This window comes from Solea senegalensis, linkage group LG9 (genome assembly GCF_019176455.1).
Source record: "Solea senegalensis isolate Sse05_10M linkage group LG9, IFAPA_SoseM_1, whole genome shotgun sequence".
Lineage (NCBI taxonomy): Eukaryota > Metazoa > Chordata > Actinopteri > Pleuronectiformes > Soleidae > Solea > Solea senegalensis.
The window spans coordinates 14,724,576-14,745,193 of record NC_058029.1 but is presented as its reverse complement, the minus strand read 5'-3'; the positions used below and the strand labels follow the sequence as shown (position 1 = coordinate 14,745,193).

Below are 20,618 nucleotides of genomic sequence, written 5' to 3'. Positions count from 1 at the left end.
GTGTGCTAGCCTCGCACAGATCTGAGGAGAAATAAAGAAATGTGTTCTGCTTAAAAAAAAAAATAAAAATTGTCAATCCCGGCTGTTGTAGAAACATGGTGGTGCAAGATGGCGGCCTATTTAAAGTAAACCTGTTGCCTAAAACACAGAAAGGTTTATTCTGGAGGTTTTTGCAGACTGGACGTGAGGCAAATATACAAGACGAAAGTGTGGATAATTATGATGGGAATTATGACGCACCCTCCTATGCACATCAAGCACGATGCGTACAAACAAATAAATTATGAGGATGAGGGGAAAACAATTGCATCACGGTTTGTCTGCGAGCAGAACAGGCCAAACACACACACACACACCATCAGCAGCAGCAGCAGCGGCACACACACTGTCCCACTGAAGCTCTTCCTCTTCCTTCTTCCTATTACAATGTCTTGTATTAGTTTTACAGTTTTTTCTTGTTAATGAAAAATAACAGGGTTTTGGGAAACAAACACAATCGCGTTAACTGTTAGGACTGTCAACAGCAGGAAAAAATAACATGAAATGAATGCTGCTCGATTGGTCACAGTTCGAGTAGGGTAGGGTATAGGGTAGTATTTTTTAATTTCTGCCAATAAATCTTCCTGGGAGTTACACACTGGACCTTTAAAATATTCTAATCTCTTATCTTAACCAAGCAGCCCCAAATACATGTAATAATTAATATCATTAATGAAGTAAAATATTAACTCAATCTTTTTCCTTTTTACAGTGCATGTAAACCCTTGAACTAACCAAAAAGGAGCAGAGTCAATGTCACATAACAACCCATCTCTGATTTGACTGCAAACAACAGGAAAAAGGGTAAAAAGGAGGAGTATTCTAATATTCAGGCTCATCTGTGTAATAATCTGATTTGTCTCACCTGGCAGGTGGATGGATTATTGCAGTAAAGGTGTCATACAGATTTTAAAACATTTGAGAGAAATAAGCCTTTTGTTTACAACATAAGAAATCTCACATCTTTTACATATTTACATATTTTCTTTAAAAAAAAAAGAGAGAAATCCTTAAATCCTGAATCTGTAACTAGGACGAAAACAAAGTAAGCACAGTATGGTCCAAAAAGATGAGAAGTTTGAAATCCAGCTGTTGAAAGATTTTAAATAATGAATTGACACTAAGCTATTATAACACCCTGAATAAACAAAGTGTTTGGACTATTTTCATATGTAAAGCATGATTTTAGTCTAATGTCCGGGCCTTGAGGAAAACCTGAGTTCAAGACTCCTAACAAACCACCAGTAACACACACACACGCACACACACACACACAAATCATTTCAAAGTCTGTGAATGTTCTCAGGAATCAAGGACAACATATCCTCAAACCAAATCAATTTTATTTGTATTTTAAGACACTTTTGCATAGTAAGGCAGAAACCTTTAACTTTCTGATAATCTTTCCCTCGTCAAACTCCGATAAAATGTTCTCTCCCTTTGCTTGTCCCTGATTGTTTTTTCATCCCAGGACACATATGATATGATCTGATATATTATATACGTCTATAGATTTAATCAGTGTTGCGTCCTGCCAAAATAGTGTTGCAGGACATCAGGTTCTAGAGCTCTACAGCTGAATCTTGTTTGCTTGAGTGTTGGTGGTGGTTAGTTGGTCGTCCAAAAATAGGAGTCTCTTTTTTACATTTAGCATGCATTTAAACAAAAACAACCTATATGCTTTGAATATGTAAACTGTCCAGGGCTTTATAACAGCCCATTTAGAGCCAGCTCCATTGGAGTTCAGATTTCAACATTTTAAAATCATTCAACAGCTGGATTTCAAACGTGTGAGTATTGCGTGTCTTTGTTGATGAGTTAACGAGACGGTTGGGATAGCATCGCACTTGGAAAATGAAAGAACCACAGGGGGAATAGAAAGCAAAGAAATGTATTAACTCAAACTCATGTTGGATAAGAAAATTATCCATACATTCAATTTTCTTACAGCTAAAACACAATTGTTGTTTGCTACATATTTACTAGGTCAAGTCATTGGAAAGGTGAGGGTTTTTAGCGAAGTGTTTAAAAATGTCAAACTACTGATTTTCTATGTTGTAAACAAAAGGCTTATTTCTCTCAAATGTGTTCAAATCTGTATTAGTGAGAACGGCACCTTTACCACAATAATCCATCCACCTGCCAGGTGAGACAAATCAGACTATTACACAGATGAGCCTGAATATTAGAAGAATAAAACTGTATTATTTGCCCTTTTTCCTCTTGTTTGCAGTCAAATCAGAGATGGGTTGTTATGTGACATGGACCCTGCTCCTTTTTGGTAAGTTCAAGTGTTTACATGCACTGTAATGTAAATAAATAATGTAAAGAATTTCATTAAAATGAAAGAAACAGAAGTAGAGGGGACACAGATGTGTGGAAGGTTGTTTGTTTCTATGCCTCACATTAGAAGTACAACAGTAAAAAAATTAAATTATTATTTTACTTCATTGATGATGTTATGATGAATTGTATGTGTATTTGTATTAACATTAAAAGGGGCTGCTTCGTTAAGGTAAGAGATTAGAAACTTTTAAAGGTCCAGTGTGTAACTTCCAGGAGGATTTATTGGCAGAAATTGATTAATACTACCCTATACTATACGATACATGTTTTTATAACTGTATAATTGTATTTATTCATTTATTTATTTATATATATATATATATATATATATATATATATATATATATATATATATATATATATATATATATATATATATATATATATATATATATATATATATGTATATGTATATATATATGTATGTATATATAACCTTTATTTAAACTCGGAACTATATTGAGGAGCAACCTCATTTACAATAAAGCCTGAGACAGAACACAAAACGTTGGAAAAATACATAAACATATAACTAAAGTGACAAACACAATGAAAACAAAGAGGTCTAGCTAAAAACAGGAGCAGTTGGAAGTAAAAGTCGATGCAATTATGGATTTAAATTGTCCTAATGATAAAAGTGTGTTCCAGGTTGCAGGTGCACAGTACAAAAAAAACAGGATTTTCCAAATTCAGTGTTAACAGCACTTGGTGAGGAAAGGAGTCCTCCATTTTTCTATTTCTGCAGTGCTATCATTAGATGTCGGTCATACACATTGGACCTTTAAAATTGTTGTATATAACTCAGTTATTTGTGTAACTATTAAATCATGAAACACTAAAGATACCTTCTATAATCAAATCACAGGATGGAGCCTCAGCTCCTGCTCTCAGTTTCACCCACGTCAGTACTTCTACATAAACAAGCCCATGACCTGGTACCAGGCTCAGAACTACTGCAGACAGCATTACACAGACCTGGCAACTTTTGAAAGCCATGATGATATAAGCATGCTAGAACCTACGTTTTCCTATTCTTCGGCATGGATCGGACTGTTTGATGACCCCAAATCCTGGAAGGAAAAACTTGGAAATGACCACAACTCCTGGAGATGGTCAGAGACTGGTCAAACAGGCAAAACTACTTTTCAGGCTTGGGCTAGCAGAGAGCCCAGTTTTTGGAACGCACAAGAAGCCTGTGTAATCATGAATACTAATGGAAATTGGGTAGACACTAACTGCACTAAAACTTTGACTTTTGTTTGTTACACAGGTAAGAAGACATTTGAGGTTACATCAGCTCTGTTTGTGTTTATTGTTCGTAGAAAGTGCTTGTATAAATAAATGGTCACTCACTCTCAGTGAAAACATGGCTGCCAGTGGGGACACAAGGACAAAATGGATCTTAGCTAAATAGCAAAAGGCTCATTTTGCGAAATGTACTTTACACTAAGTATCATAGACTGAAATGTACCTTTTGTGTTAGCATTGTCTCAACAATAGACGGGTTCTTCCAACAAGAAACTGAAGTTTGTTAACCACTAACTCTGTCACACCAAAGTCCATAGACAAAACCAGTGATTTTAGTTAATACACACAGTCTAGTTTCCCAGTAAACACAAACAAAAACGTTAGGCTGGCCCATAATGAGAAGACAGTGTAGCGCAGGCATGTCCAAAGTCCGGCCTTGGGCCAATCATGGCCCTTGGTCAGAATTTGTAAGACCGGCAGCTCCAGATTTAATGTATTATTTATGGCTCTGGAGGGACTTAAACAATCATGTGTTACCCCTATTAGTTCAGCTGGTAAGGAGTTGCACTAGAGTCCTGGGTTCAAAACCCACCTGTGACAGACTCCGCCTATTATGGTATGTTATTGGACCAGACGTGATAGACAGGCAGATTTTTTTTTTATTCGTTCACTCGTGTTTCAGTTCAGTCACTGAGTCACTGAGGAAACGTTATGTGTACTGGTATATAAAGTTATTTTTTTCCATTGAATGAACCAGCAAACTAGTACACTGAATGTGCACTGAATGAGTGATTCAGCGGCTTAAACTGTGCTTATCAGCCTCAGCAAATTCAAGACAAATGCCAAACTGTAGATCAGTTAAAATATTTAAAAACATGAAAATGTGTGTTAATCTCCAACAGGAAATTACTAAAATCTCATGATTTAAACACAGGAGTCTCGTGTGTACTGAGCTGAATCACAACCCGGTCAGTTTGAAGTACTGAACGATTATGTGAACAAATCTTTTTCATGAACGGATTCTAATGAAAAGAAAAAAATTTTCCCATCACTACACAGACGTGAGTTTACCAAATAACATACAAGCTTCCAACAAACACATTCATAAGATATCCCAGACTTCAGCAGTCAAATATTTCACAATGTCAGCCTTTTGTTAAGTAGCTATAATCTGTTTTTCCGTACGTCTTCACCGGAAGCCATGATTTCAATGAAAGAAAGTGCCCGTGTCTCAGGCTGGTTTCCTGCACCAGGGGGCTGTGCACAGTGCAGTTAGTGCTAGTATCTTCATACAAGGACACTCCAAAAACACTGAACTACCCCTTTAACTATATGATTCCCTGTACATTTAACTTGCACAGATGAATTGGTGAAATTCAACATGAATTCATTATTAATCTTCTAAATGTTTTCCTTAAATGTAGTGATTCATCATCATATGTTACACTGATTCTCACAGATTATAAAAACCTACATTTTAATGATATTAGACATGATATACAGACATGTTCCTATAAGTCAGAAAAAAGTGCACATTGTAGTTGCTGCCTTTTTGCAAAGAAAAGATAAACAAATATATAAATACACTGACTTCACTTCTGTCCATTGCAGTCACACACCAAGGAGAGAAAGTCTATCATCTAATCCCGACTAGGAAATCATGGAATTCTGCTCAGCAATACTGCAGAGAAAACTACATAGACCTTGCTATGATTGACAATGCTAATGAAAACGCGAAGGTCTTATCAAAAATTGGTGGTCAGACATCTTGGATCGGTCTGTACCGAGTGCCATGGACATGGTCTGACAGGTCTCCCAGTTCCTTCAAGAACTGGAATGACAGTGAACCAACTAACTCCACCTCCAAAAAACACTGTGTGGCCGAACTGTGGCATCATAAGTGGCAGTCCATACGCTGTCCCAGTCTGTTGCCTTTCATTTGTCAGCAAGGTGATAGTTCAATGAGAAAAATAAGTCATTATTTTTGACTCAATTCAAGTTAAATTTTACAGTTCCATGAGTGACGTGCATGTTTTATTTGTACTTTTCAGTCATGACACTGAAGACCACGGTGGGGATGCAGATTATGACTGATGCTAATCTTACAGATCCAGCTGTTATTGAACAGTTTCTCCAGCAGGTAACATCCCACAGCTTCATCCCCCCTGCTTCTCTGTCTCTCCCAAGCCCAGAAGAATATTGCCCATGCTCGACCTAAACCTGTTAGCGTTCTGTATTTTATGTCACAGCCAGACACAGTCAGAGTAAGCTGATGTTATTTACAATGTTAGCCTTAATTTAGTTATTAAGTTATTAGTTAGGAGGAAGCATCTACTAGCTCCATGAACACACACACACACACACAGATACACACCTTATGAGTTATCACCAGCACCAGCACCTGAGGGCGATGCTCTGGATTTCCTTGCTCTTTGTTTTAAATATATTTCATAACAATATTAGATGATATTGTTCTGGCATCTCTGCAAAGTAGCACTCTACACTCAACTTCCACCACTAGTGGTGCTCATGTGTTGCATATTAGACCTTTCACTATGACAACAAGCTTTCACATTTCTTTATTTCTCCTCAGATCCATGTAAGGCTAACAAACCAGGGATGGACAGACTTCAAGCTTCAGTGGAGGAATCTGCCCTCAAACCAAACCAAAAAAAACAAAAAAAAGAGTGGACGATCTTTATTCGATCTCCAAAGCAGTCGGGAACATATTTAACCTCTTCCCAATGATTTTGCTGTGTTGTTTATTGAGTTGTTAAGCTAATAGAAGATGATAACAGAGAAAAATGTTGTTAGTATGACAACATTATTCTTGTTATGGTGTTATGTTTCTTGAGTATCTTCAGTCACTTGTGTCCTCAGACTTAATAAAGCAAATGTATCATCTCCAACATAATGGCATTTAATTGCTGAATAACTGCTTTTTTTTGTTTTTAGAATTTACTTCTTTGTGTTTCCAGCAATTGGTTTCCTTACATTAGTGGTAGTAAAATCCAGAACTGACATAACAGTAAAAAAAGGATAGTAGATTACCAGATAGTGATCACAGTATGGTGTTCCTGAGTGTTGGCTGTGTTTGGCCAGGAGTGACTTTAAACATGCACTTTTATAATGTTTAGAGACACATTATTATTTCTGGTCAGACATTAAGTGTTGGTTCTGGATTTCTTTAACAATGACTACCACAGTCAATTTGATGTGTTTGTGTTACACCTACTTACACTTTACACCTGGTTCTTTGGGTGCTCTTATCATCAATATTAGCATGCTAACACACTAAATTAAGACGTGTCCTTAAACATTACACCTACTTAACATCTACATGTTAGTGTTTCCATTGATGGCATGCTTACATACTCAACTATGGACGCGTCTTATTTCAGTCGGATAACATGCTAATATTGTTTCATACGAGCAGATGCCTCTCTGACTCCCTTAAAGAGGAATTATCACAAGCTAACATTATTAGCATACTACAGCTTTATGGTTTCTAAACATTGTTGAGGGGGATATATATATATATATATATATATATATATATATATATATATATATATATATACACACAATGGTATGCAGGTAAAGAGGGTAGGTGGGAAGTTAGGTGTATGTATATTATATACATACACTGTATGTATATAATATACAGCTGGATCTGTCAGATCTGCATCAGTCTTAATCTGCATCCGCACCGTGGTCTTCAGTCTTGTGACTGAAAAGTACAAAAAAAATCACTCATGGACTGTACAATTGAACTGAATCAAAAATAATCATTTATTTTTCTCATTGAACTATCACCTTGATGACAAATGAAAGGCCACATCATGGAACAGGGAATGTCATTCCACTTATGATGAGGCCAGTCCTCCAACACACAGTTTTCGATAAATTTCGAGTTAGTTGGTTCATTGTCATTCCAGTTCTTGAAGGAACTGTGAGACCTGTCAGACCATGTCCATGGCACTCGGTACAGACCAATCCAAGATGTCTGACCACCAATTTTTGACAAGACCTTTGCGCTTTCTTCAGCGTTCTCAATCATAGCCAGGTCTCTGTAGTTTTCTCTGCAGTATTGCTGAGCAGAATTCCATGATTTCATAGTCGGGATTAGATGATAGACTTTCTCACTTTGGTGTGTGACTGCAATGGACAGAAGTGAAGTCAGTGTCCTTATTATGATTTATCATATATTTTCCAGTGAAGACGTAAGGAAAAACAGATTATAGCTAATTAACAATTAACTTTAATATCTTATGAAGGTGTGTGTTCCTTTATCTCACCATTAGACTGACTTTTACTGATTGAAAACTGAATAATTGCTGGTAAACCACTCACTCTGTGTACCAAAGTCCATTGAGAAGATCAGTATTTTTATATCACAGCACAAAGGAGTTGTTGATCCACTGCTGCCTCCATCACTAAGTTCAAAGTGACAATTTTGGGATTTCTGTGTTTACAGTGTTTCATTCAGATTTACCTTAGTGACACAAACTTGTTAAACAAGGCAGCAGCAGAGAAGGAGCCTCTGTGTCTCTAACTAAAACCAGTGGTTTTGTCTATGGACTTTGGTGTGACAGAGTTAGTGCTTTACAAACTTCAGTTTCTTGTTGTCTACTGCTGAGCCAATACTAACACAAATGGTACAAATGATACTTAAAAAAGTAAAGTACATTTTGCAAAAAGTTGTCTAGCGAAGATTCATTTTTTTCCTTGTGTCCCCACTGGCAGCCATGTTTTCACTGAGAGTTAGTGACTATTTAATTATACAAGCACTTTCTCCATAAAAGAAACATAAACAGAGCTGATGTAATCTCAAATGTCTTCTTACCTGTGTAACAAACAAAAGTCAAAGTTTCATCGCAGTTAGTGTCTACCCAATTTCCATTAGTATTCATGATTACACAGGCTTCTTGTGCGTTCCAAAAACTGGGCTCTCTGCTAGCCCAAGCCTTAAAAGTAGTTTTGCCTGTTTGACCAGTCTCTGACCATCTCCAGGAGTTGTGGTCATTTCCAAGGTTTTCCTTCCAGGATTTGGGGTCATCAAACAGTCCGATCCATGCCGAAGAATAGGAAAACGTAGGTTCTAGCATGCTTATATCATCATGGCTTTCAAAAGTTGCCAGGTCTGTGTAATGCTGTCTGCAGTAGTTCTGAGCCTGGTACCAGGTCATGGGCTTGTTTATGTAGAAGTACTGACGTGGGTGAAACTGAGAGCAGGAGCTGAGGCTCCATCCTGTGATTTGATTATAGAAGGTATCTTTAAAGGTCTGATGTGTAACAATGACTGACATCTAATGATAGCACTGCAGAAAAATTGGCAGAAATTGATGCTGAAATGAATGCTGCTCAATTGGTCACATAGACAAATAAATTGCCTGAAAGAATCCCATGTCCGGTGTGCAAAGGCCTTAAGGCTAAGTCATTATATAGTTATACAAACATGTATAGTATAGCATAGTATAGTATAGTATAGTATAGTATAGTATAGTATAGGGTAGTATTATTCAATTTCCCCTCCTGGAAGTTACACACTGGATCTTTAAAAGTTTCTAATCTCTTACTTTAAGCAAGCAGTCCATTTGATGTTTAGACAAATACACGTACAAGTCATCATAATATCATTAATGAAGTAAAATAATAACTTAATCTTTTTCCTGTTGTAATTCTTCTAATGTGAGGTATATAAACAAAGATGCAATCTCTTCATTTCACTCTTTGTATTAAGTAAAGACCTTCCACACATCTGTGTTCCCTCTAATGAATTTCTTTTAAACATTATTTATTTACATTACAGTGCATGTAAACACTTGAACTTACCCAAACGAAGCAGAGTCCATGTCAAATAACAACCCATCTCTGATTCGACAGCAAAAAACAGGAAAAAGGGCAAATAATAAAGTATTTTAACGCATTTGGAGGGTATTCTAATATTCAGGCTCATCTGTTTAATAATCTGATTTGTCTCACCTGGCAGGTGGATGGATTACTGCAGTAAAGGTGTCGTTCTCACTAATACAGATTTTAACACATTTGAAAGAAATAAGCCTTTTGTTTACAACATAGGAAATCTTATATCTCTTACTTGAATTCATGGAAATTGGAAACAAAAACATTTGTAAATGTTTTTAAAGAGTACTATGACCAAAACAAAGTAAGTCCAGCATTGTCCAAAAATATGTAGACACACAATACTTACAAGTTTGAAATCCGGCTGTTTTAAAATGTTGAGCTCTGTACAAATGAACTGACACTAAGCTATTATAACACCCTGGATAAACAAAGTATTTGGACTATTTTCATATGTAAAGCATGACTAGTCTGGGCCGTGCGGAAAACCTGAGGACAAGACCCCGAACAAACAAACCACCAGCAACACACACACACACATACACACACAAACATGCAAACCATTTCCAAGCCTGTGAATGTTCTCAGTCATCAAGGTCAATGTATCTTCAAATCAAATAAATTTTATTTGTATCTCAAGACACTTTACATAGTAAGGCATAAACCTTACAATATTATATCAAGAGAACAAAAACCCAACAGTTCATACAATTGAGAGAGTGTCAGTTTAGAGAAAAACTCTTCAAGGAGAGGCGAGGTAGGTTCTCTCCCTAGTTTGTGTCTTTCCTTCCTGTCCTCTCTCTCTGTGTGTACTCATCTTGCAGGATCCAGATCCAGTTTCGAGGCTATTATTATTATTATTATCATGTCATGTCATGTCATGTCATGTCATGTCATGTCATGTCATGTCATGTCATATCATTATCGTTACGCTATAATTAAAGTTGATTACAGTATATTTTTTATCAACAGTCTCTGCTGCCGCTTATATAAATGACATTGTAGAAACATGTCATCACTGTCTTGATCTGTCACTTACGTTAAGTATCTTGTTTTGTTTCTCCCTTCACGTTCCATGTCTTGTCTTCCTGTTTTATTTTGAAATCACTCACCCTTGTCTCTGTTTCAGGTTCCTGTCTACCCCGCCCCCTTCCTTGTCTGCGTGCACCTGATTCCTGATTGTGTCTACCACACCTGCATCCTATCACTCCCTAATCAAGCACTGCTTATATTCCCCTCTGTGTGTTGTTGCCAGTTCGTTGTAGTTCATAGCTCACGTTCCAGCACTCTTTTTCACAGCCATAGTCTTGCCTTCTCGTGTTTTTGAACCTTGTCTGCCTTTTTTGACCTTGCCTTTTTGCCTGACGCTTTTGTACCTCTGCCTGATCTCTTGTTGACCTCCCGTGTACCGAACCTCTGCCTGGAATTAAACTCTGTTACTGACTGATTCGTGTTCTGAGTCCTGCATTTGAGTCCCTTGTTCTGCTCAGCCATAGTTCACGACAATCACTGACTCAGAACTGTCCTGTCTAAACGTATAACTCTGTCTCAATCTCACCCCCTTCTTGTCCTTTCTCTGTCCTCTTTCTGTCCCCCATCTCTCCTCTGTCCCCCGTTTTTTCCTTTCACCACAACCGCTCGAGGCAGATGGCTGCACATGTCTGGTTCTGTCAGAGATTTCTTCCTGTTAAAGGGGAGGGTTTTTTTTTTCTTTCTTTCTCCACTGATGTGCTGTCCTAGTGCTTGCTCATTCTGTGAATGGTTGGGTTTCTCTGCTCTCGATGATGTTGTCTGTGCACAAGTGCCTTGAGATAATGTATGTTGTGATTCAGCGCTAAATAAAATTGAATTGAATTAATTTGAAATATAGCAAGCAGGTGGAATACAAGATGTCCCTTTCATATCAAAACAATACATAAATCAGGTTGTGGTTCTCCTGACCCCAAACAGGCAGTCAAGAATTGTATGAAAAGTGCTGTACAAATAATGTTTATTGATTTATTAATGCAAGGATTCACACCAAGATTAGTGGTATGGATTGGTGGTATGGTGGCATTTGTTATAGTAATCTATTAGTTTTTAGTAAAATCAAACATTTAAAACATGTGACCTAGAAAGGACAACAACCAACAAACATCTGTCCATGGGATTTGGATAAAACTCCAAACCACCACCCCCTCCTGCTCATCCACAGCCTATACACGGTCCTTTAGTGCCACTACCAAACCAAACCAAAGAGCTGGTGGTGGATCTGAGGAGAGCCAGGACACCAGTGACCACAGTTTCCATCCTGGGACATAATGTGGACATTGTTGATCACTATACATATCTGGGGGTGTTCATAGACAATAAACTGGACTGGACTAAGAACACTGAAGTCCTACACATGAAGGGACAGAGCCGCCTCTATTTTCTGAGGAGGCTCCGCTCCTTTAACATCAGCCGGACTATGCTGAGGATGTTTTATGAGTCTGTGGTGGCTAGTGCTATTCTGTTTGCTGTATGCTGGGGTAGCAGGCTGAGGGTAGCAGATTCCAACAGACTCAATTGTGGGGGTGGAGCTGGACACTTTGACAGCAGTGTCAGACTGGAGGATGCTGTCGAAGGTGCGGGCGATACTGCAGCATGGCTCTTACCCTCTCACAACACTCTGGTCAAACAGAGGAGCACCTTCAGCAAGAGACTAATTGCACCTCTATGCACCACTGAGCGCCACAGGAAGTCATTCAACTGTACAACTCCTCCTTGATGATCGGACTCCTATGGTTGTCTATAAAACAAAACAAACAATACTCTTCCTCACTTCATTGTTAACTATTTGTATATTGTATATATTTCCAGATTATCTACTCTATTATTGTATTATTATTATTATTATTTTTATTTAATATTTTATTTCATTCCATCTTATTGCCTATTTTACTGTTTTTACATCCATATCTTATGCCTTGTTTCTACTGCTGTATTTCTATTTCTTTGCACGGAGCATCTGGAACAAAAACCCCCGGGGATTAATAAAGTATTCTGATTCTGATTCTGACTAGTGAATTAGAGAAACTGGGCTTCATGACATCTTTGTAAATGGCCTGTGTTTCCACCGGGCAGTGGATACGTCTGCCAACATTCTGACAGAGTGTTGTTCAAACAGTTCGCAGGAGGAAGTCGAAGAATGTCAAACTTCACAAGATGGCTGCATGTTTGCAGACTGTGTGAGGGGATTTACACTCTTTTACAACTATCTCGGAGGAGTGAGATTACAGCTGCCCCACTCACAATTACACTTCACATTTTGGCTTTTCTGGGTCATATGATGCAACATGAGACTGGAAATGTGGAAAAAGCCCTGGAAATAAGATGTGACCATACAGAAATGTTGTTACATGCGGCGGATGAGTTACATTAACTGCATCACAATTTCTTCCATCTTTGTCTTTTTTCAAAATCACGTTTTCTCAAAGCTTCAACTCCATGTTAGGAAACATACATATATAAACTATTCAGGCCTGTTCATGTGCTACAGGAAACAAAGTCGTTCCTTCATCCATAGTCACTGACTGGTAGGATGTAAGTTCTGTTGTGGTTGGTAAAAGTTCAATATGACATTAGTGATAAGCCAATAGTACATCCCAGAAAAAAACAACAACATTATAGGTTTTCTTGCTGTGTGACGGCTTTACTCAGTGTAGCAAACTGTGATATTGGCAGAATTGAGGTGGGAAGTCTGCATATGTACATTCATGTCATCTGTGAAATCTTTCCACTACTCAGGAGTGAAGAGTGCAACATATGGATGAAGATAGATGACAGAGATTGAGATGGAGAGAGGAAGATTGCACCGTGAAGAGAGAGAGGGAAGAAAGTTGAAGGGAATGAAACATGTAGAGAAGGCTGAGAACATTTCTTTTTTTGTGTGTTTGTTCAGAGGAGGTCTGTGGCAGAACCAGCACTTGTTGAGTTTTTAAACTTGTTGTTGTTTACGAAGATGCCAGTCATCCAAGTCCTGTCATAGTTAAATGTCTTCATAAATCTACAACCAAATCCAGTTGTGCACACTCATCTCTTGGTTACCCTGTACATGTACTCCATCCTCTTGTGGTAGGAAATGACTTTGACACAGTCCTCTGCAAACAAAGTCAGATTGGTAAGTGTGTCAGTCTGCCAGATGTTGCTGTTGGACTCTGCTCTATGTCTTCAAGCATTTTGTGAGGTGGACAGGCCACACAGTCGATGCTTTGGTCATAGTTTACATGGACAGACCAGCTTCATTTTGCAGTAGAGCATAACAGCTGTGGTTCGTAGTCTGTGTGGGGCAGTAGATGGAGTTTAGCATCATCTTAATGCCATTGATGTAATGTAACAAAGTACAAATACTTTGTTTATGTACTTAAGTACAACATGCACATATCTGTACTTTACTGTGGTATTAATATTTATATTTCTAGCAACTTTTACTTTTACTCGAATACGTTTCCTCTAACTATCTTTGTTACTTGTCATAAAATCAGAAGAAGAAGAGTTGGTAATGGTCTGTATTTATATCGAGCTTTTTTAGTCTTGATGAGCTGCTTTACAATACAGTTTTGCCATTCACACGCTGCAACATGGGGTTAAGTGTCTTGCTCAAGGACACATATAGCCTAGCAACGCCAGATAATCATTTTTTATTTACATTTTTTTAACATTTATAATAATAATCTATTGCTTCAATGACACTGTCTGCCACGCTTCATAAATAAAAGGTCACTTTGGCTTCCCGTCTGTTGTGACATGTGACTCACTGTAGATTTGTCTGTTCTTTCTTAATGAGCTATGCAACCAGCTCTGCAGATGTGGCTGCATGGATTGTGTGGTAATGGTTTATATTTCACTGGGAGGCCATGTCAGGCTCTGGTGAGGTCTGAGGAGAGTTTAAAGGGCCAGAAGAATCAGGCTGGCTGGTGGCCCCACCAAATTGAATTATTTGCGTTATTCGCCCAGGACCATACTGTAACTGTGAGGAAGAGGTATGTTTGTACAGTAGGTGCTACTGTCAACATCACGTCAGTTTACATTATACTCCACAACTTCAAATAAAAAAAGTTGAGTGCTCTTCATTTCGCTCAGGCAGTGGGTTCAACAGCCTGGGAGGCCACCACATATCTCTCACTCACTGTTTATTTGCTGAACACTAACGTACATGAGCTGAGACACCGGGACAGAGACACAGGTGTCTTCTGCTGGGTGGCAGTGGATGAGAATAGCTGTCTTCCTCTGATCAGGACGCATTACAAGAGGATGTATGTGACATGTGACAAAGAGGAAGCAGTGATCTGAAACTATTTAATATTAAAACAGAGCAAAAACATTCCTTTTTATATAAAATATCAGTTAATTGACTTGTTAAATAGCTGCTGATTCTCTTTACCATGGTGCAAATCGATTAATCGTTCATTTCTGCAGCAAATGTGACTTGGAAAACAAGTTTATTTGTTTAACATTATTTATATTTGGTCATAAAAAGAAAAAAACGGGGGAGGTTTTGAGAGAGTAGAGGACGGAATAAGGTGTAAGATGGAGGCATTAAATACCCAAAGAAAAACAAAGCAAACCTACTAACTGACTTCTAGATACATCAGGTCTGTTTGTGCAAACATGTCTATTTTGAGCTTGTTTTTAATACAGATATTAACTATCTAAGGCAAATGGAACTAGTGTTTTGCTAAAATGATTTTTTCTACCTGAAAAGTAATTTCGTTTTTCTATATTTAGGGCATTCCTATTAAAGCGGTAGAAAATGGATGGATGGATATTATATGCCAGTGACAACATGCTAACAAAGATATGATTTCATGTCTCTCAGGGGAGTGTTCAGTTTGCAACTGCAGGCCAACTGTGTCTTTTTCCACATGGATGTTTGTTTTAACTCCATTTTAACTCCAACACATGGCTGCCACTCGGAGGAGGTCGCATACAAAAATATTCAGACATATGGTTTTATTTCAGCAAAGCTCAGATAACACCAAAAACAGCACAAAGCCCTGTGATGCCTGACAAGAGGGATGACGCAATGTTGTATCCTGGGAATATATATATATAAACTGTACATATATATATATATATATATATATATACATATATACTGCATATACACTTGTGCTCATAAGTTTACATACCCTGGGAGAATTTATGATTTCTCGGTCATTGTTCAGAGAATATGAATGATAACTCAAAACAGCTGTGTTTACTCTTTTTAAATCAAAATGACAAAAGAAAGTACCCAAATGACCCTGATCAAAAGTTTACATACCCCAGTGACTTTGACCTGATAACATGCACAAAAGTTGACACAAACAACTCAAGGTTCCCATCCTCACCTGTGACCTGTTTGTTTGTAATTAGTGTGTGTGTATAAAAGGTCAGTGAGTTTCTGGGCTTCTGACAGACCATTGCATCTTTTATCCATGTTTCTGGATTCTGAGTCATGGGGAAAGCAAAGGAATTGTCAAAGGATCTGCGAGAAAAGGTAATTGAACTGCATAAAACAGGAAAGGGGTATAAAAAGATATCCAAGGAATTGAGAATGCCAATCAGCAGTGTTCAAACGCTGATTAAAAAGTGGAAAATGAGGGATTCTGTTGAAACCAAACCACGGTCAGGTAGACCAGCAAACTGAACCAACTGCAACTACAGTTAATTATCACTGTAGCTATCACGTTGATACAATATAGTATCACATTTATATAATTATCACATTTATACAATATAGTATCACGTTTATATAATTATCAGGTTTATACAATATAGTATCACATTTATATAATTATCACGTTTATACAATATAGTATCACGTTTATATAATTATCACGTTTATACAATATAGTATCACGTTTATATAATTATCAGGTTTATACAATATAGTATCACGTTTATATAATTATCACGTTTATACAATATAGTATCACATTTATATAATAATCACGTTTATAAAATATAGTATCACGTTTATATAGTTATCACGTTTATACAATATAGTATCACATTTATATAATTATCACGTTTATATAATTATCACGTTTATACAATATAGTATCACGTTTATATAATTATCACGTTTATACAATATAGTATCACATTTATATAATTATCACGTTTATATAATTATCACGTTTATACAATATAGTATCACGTTTATATAATTATCACGTTTATACAATATAGTATCACATTTATACAATTATAAGTTGGTGGTGGACAGATGTTAAGTAGACGAGATCTGCTGAGTGCGTCATTAAGCAGATGTGACCTCTTTCCAGGAAGATGTATGAAACATTGGTATCTGACAAAAAAAGCACTGAAACCCTTGATTCTGCACAGGAAGTTGCAGAACTTTCAAATCCATGTCATGAATACAAGTAATTAATGATATATGGTTTTTATTAGTATGCATAGCAGACAATTAACTATTTACATGTTTCTAAAAGTTGTCACCTGACTCGAAGATTCGAACCCCCGACCATAGGAACACCAGTACTTGTCTGAACCATGTGAGCTAGTTGTCCTTGTATGCTTTTTCATCCAATTTGGAAGACTTTCAATAATAGAACTCATGACTTCAAGAAACGTCAGACTGGTGAAATATTTAGGAACGTCTGTCCCTCGTCATGGACAAGATGGTTGGTGCTCCTGACTTTGCAGCAAGAGGACTTGGGTTCGAGACCCAGTTGGAACAAGGATCTTTATGAAGTTTTTCCTGTTCTCCGCGTGTGTGTGTGGCTTTCCTCCGGATTCTCTGGCTTCCTCCCACAGTCCATCAATCATCTACCGCTTTGTCCTCCACTTGAGGGTCATGGGGGCTGCTGTGCCAAGCTCAGCTGTCATAGGGTCATAGGCGGTGTTCACCCTGGACTGTTGTCCAGTCCATTCAAAACATGCAATACAGTAAGCATTCACGTCAGGTAAGATTCGAACCCCCGACCATAGGAACGCCAGTACTTGTCTGAACCATGTGAGCTAGTTGTCCTTGTATGCTTTTTCATCCAATTTACATTCATTTTTACATTGTTAACAAGTGAAAACTGTGGACGAGTCAAAGTGGCAATATTCAATCAATAAATACACCATTAAATAATGACTCACATGTGTCTCACATTCATTCATTCACATAGGAATTAAATACATAAATGTCTCATTATTAAATGTGTAATTCATTCATTCATTGAAATACCAAATTCATTTGATGTAAAAACAACATATAGAATGACTTGACTATATAATGAATGATGTCATGGTCGTGTGTTGCATGATGAATTGATTTTTTGTGTCAAAATTAGCATCAAATCAATTGATGATGCAACACAGGAACATGACATCATTCATTCAATAATCAAGTCATTCTATATGTTGTTGTTTTCACATTAAATGAATTGAGTATTTGATGAATGAATGACACATTTAACAACGAGACATTTCTGTTTTTAATTCCAATGTGAATGAATGAATGAATGTGAGACACATGTGAGTCATTATTTGATGGTGTATTTATTGACTGAATGTTGCCACTTTGACTCGTCCACAGTTTTCACTTGTTAACAATGTAAAAATGACGTGAACACATTAAACAGAGGCTCTGTTGACAAGTGCTGTTAACGTCCATGTGAGGGGATGAAATAAATCACAGGTGAAAGAGTGATGGCTTGCTCCAGAAAATGTGCTAAACAAATGCGACGAGTCTCTGATGCGTCTCCAGTGTCTGACGTGAAACTGCGTCCATACAATACTGCGACTTTTCCAGCTAATGTTGTTGTGGTTGCTACGGTTACACACAGGATGTGACGCTGTTTGAGAGAACTATTAGTAGAAAAACTAATACAGTGAAATATGGCGTATTCTTTTTTTTAAGTGTATATTTTTTTTAACTGACGTTACAAACGTCATTAAAAATTTACTAAATAAATGAACATTTCAGTCCACTAGATGGTGCCAAGTGTTCACTTTCACGAACGCTGTTGTCTCAGTATATTGCAAATATCACCATAAATCGCATCATGGTGTCTCTGATGATTATTTAAAAAAATAAAAAACAAGTAGAGATGCAATGATTACTGCATAATTAAACCATTACTAAATGAATTGTCAAATACTTTAATAATCGATTAATTGTTTTTTGTTTTATTATTTTATTCCGGTTTCTTTGTTCCTTTTAACAAAAAAAGAGAAATGAAAGGTGTGTGTGTTTACATGTGGAGCAGTGACGTCACATTAGCATTAGCATTAGCGGTTGTACACCTGAACACCTGTGATCAGATCCCTCAGGTCGGATGTTAACAGCAGGTGTGAACAGAGCGTCGACAGAACATCTAAGAAATGTGCAGATCATTTTTAAGCAGCAGTTACCACACACCTGTCCCCGCTGCTCCTCGTCCTCGTCCTCCTCCTGGTCCTGGTCCTGGTCCTGGCTCCTGGTCCTGCTCCAAACAAAGTTGTAGATCAGTTACAAAGACTTTAAAAATCCTGAAAACATTTGCAAAATCTCAATATTTAACAGAGGATTCTGATGTATTTAGTGACGACTGTGAATGGAATCACTTGAAAACACATGAACTGTGCCTTTAATGGCAGCTGTTTGCAGGTCTGCAGTCAGAGGACATGATGAGAGAAAGCAGTGTCCACTACAACTGTGTTGTAAAGTGTTCAAAATGCTCACTGCAGTAAATGAGTGAAGAAATGTGAGGACAACACAGGAAACCCTTTTTATTGTCAACTATATATTCATCCATATCAACACGGACATTATATTTTGAAATTCTACTAAACCACTGCTCCTCAACAGTTTTTTTTTACTTAATCTGCCCCCTACTGGCCAGACTAGATACTCATTCTAAACAGTTTTAATGGTATAGTGAAATTTTTTGTTGATGTACTATATTTGGACATTTTTGACAGTTTACTAATAATAAAGATTTTTTTTTTAGGACACTTTTAGACAGTTCATAGTTTAACTTTTTACGCCACTACAAATACATGAGTAACTTTTTGGATCTTTTTGTAATTTTTTTTTTTTGAGTAGTTTTATTGCAACGTACTTTTACTTTTTCTTGAGTATATATTTGAAGAAAGAACGTTACTTTTACGCCGTTCCATTTGGCTAAGTGACGGTCGTTACTTCATTTTTTAAAAAAAAATTTTTTTACACACGCGATCTATTTCTCTTCCTATTTTAAAGGCCGTATTTATTGTTTTATTTGGAATATTATTATTTAACATTTGAACATTGTTGTTTTATATTATGTTGTGTCTATTTTGTACTATTTGTGTTGCTCTGAATATTTCCAAAATAAATCCGTAGAAACTCAGTACTTGAGTGCTTGAGTTGTCTTTTCACACTTTTCACTCTTCTACTTGAATAATTATTATCTTACAGTAACAGTACTTTTACTTGAGTCATTTTTTTGGCTTCTCTACCCACCTCTGCATATTATACGAGGACATTTTGGACAGTTGTTGACAGTATGACGTCATACTACATAATGACATATTTGACACTAAGTCATTTTTATTGAAAACATGTACGTGTGTTTACATGTGGAGCAGTGACGTCACATTAGCAGCAGCTAACCTGCTACTGGCCAGACTAGATACTCATTCTGAACAGTTTTAATGACAGTCTATTGACAGTTTGTGTTGAGGACATTCTTTGACATATGTGGACAATTTATATTTAAACGTTTTTGAGGACATACTACACTCGGAAAGTTCATATTTGGACAGTTTTGACGACATACTGTCACATTGACAACACACGTGTGTTGCTGTGGAGCAGTGACGTCACGTTAGCATTAGCAGGTGTAACCTGAACACCTGTGGTCGGATGTGAACAGCAGGTGTGAACAGAGAGTCAACAGAGAATCTAAGAAATGTGTGGATCATTTTAAACTGCAGTTACCACGTTTGTTCACACGTTTGTTCCCGCTGCTCTTCGTCCTCTCGCTGTTTCGGTCTCTGCGCAGAAGAAGCTCCGCGAAGTGGAAGATTCCAAATAGATCGACACAGAGGGGAGGAGTGGACTGTACCAAGTCACGGAAACTACATAAAGGGTTTTAAATCAGTGTGTGTTTGTTCAGGAGCAGCTCCACCTGTAATTA

General features: G+C 37.3%; 2 protein-coding genes across 2 annotated transcripts; one reads left to right on the top strand and one right to left on the bottom strand.

Annotated features, from left to right (window-relative positions):
* The first annotated feature begins 1,661 nt into the window (after positions 1 to 1,661).
* On the top strand, positions 1,662 to 6,572 carry LOC122774980 (macrophage mannose receptor 1-like). The gene is made up of 7 exons (XM_044034632.1): positions 1,662 to 1,829; positions 2,144 to 2,185; positions 2,273 to 2,320; positions 3,251 to 3,655; positions 5,245 to 5,583; positions 5,685 to 5,773; positions 6,227 to 6,572. Exons 3-7 carry the CDS (start codon positions 2,284 to 2,286, stop codon positions 6,365 to 6,367), a joined length of 1,011 nt encoding a protein of 336 aa, XP_043890567.1. The 5' UTR covers positions 1,662 to 1,829; positions 2,144 to 2,185; positions 2,273 to 2,283; the 3' UTR covers positions 6,368 to 6,572.
* Positions 6,573 to 7,411: 839 nt separating this feature from the next.
* Positions 7,412 to 9,894, bottom strand: LOC122774685 (early activation antigen CD69-like). Its single transcript, XM_044034160.1, has 4 exons — positions 9,619 to 9,894; positions 9,469 to 9,507; positions 8,480 to 8,884; positions 7,412 to 7,791 (listed from the first exon to the last, which is right to left on the bottom strand). Exons 2-4 carry the CDS (start codon positions 9,503 to 9,505, stop codon positions 7,412 to 7,414), a joined length of 822 nt encoding a protein of 273 aa, XP_043890095.1. The 5' UTR covers positions 9,506 to 9,507; positions 9,619 to 9,894.
* Between the last annotated feature and the right edge of the window lie 10,724 nt (positions 9,895 to 20,618).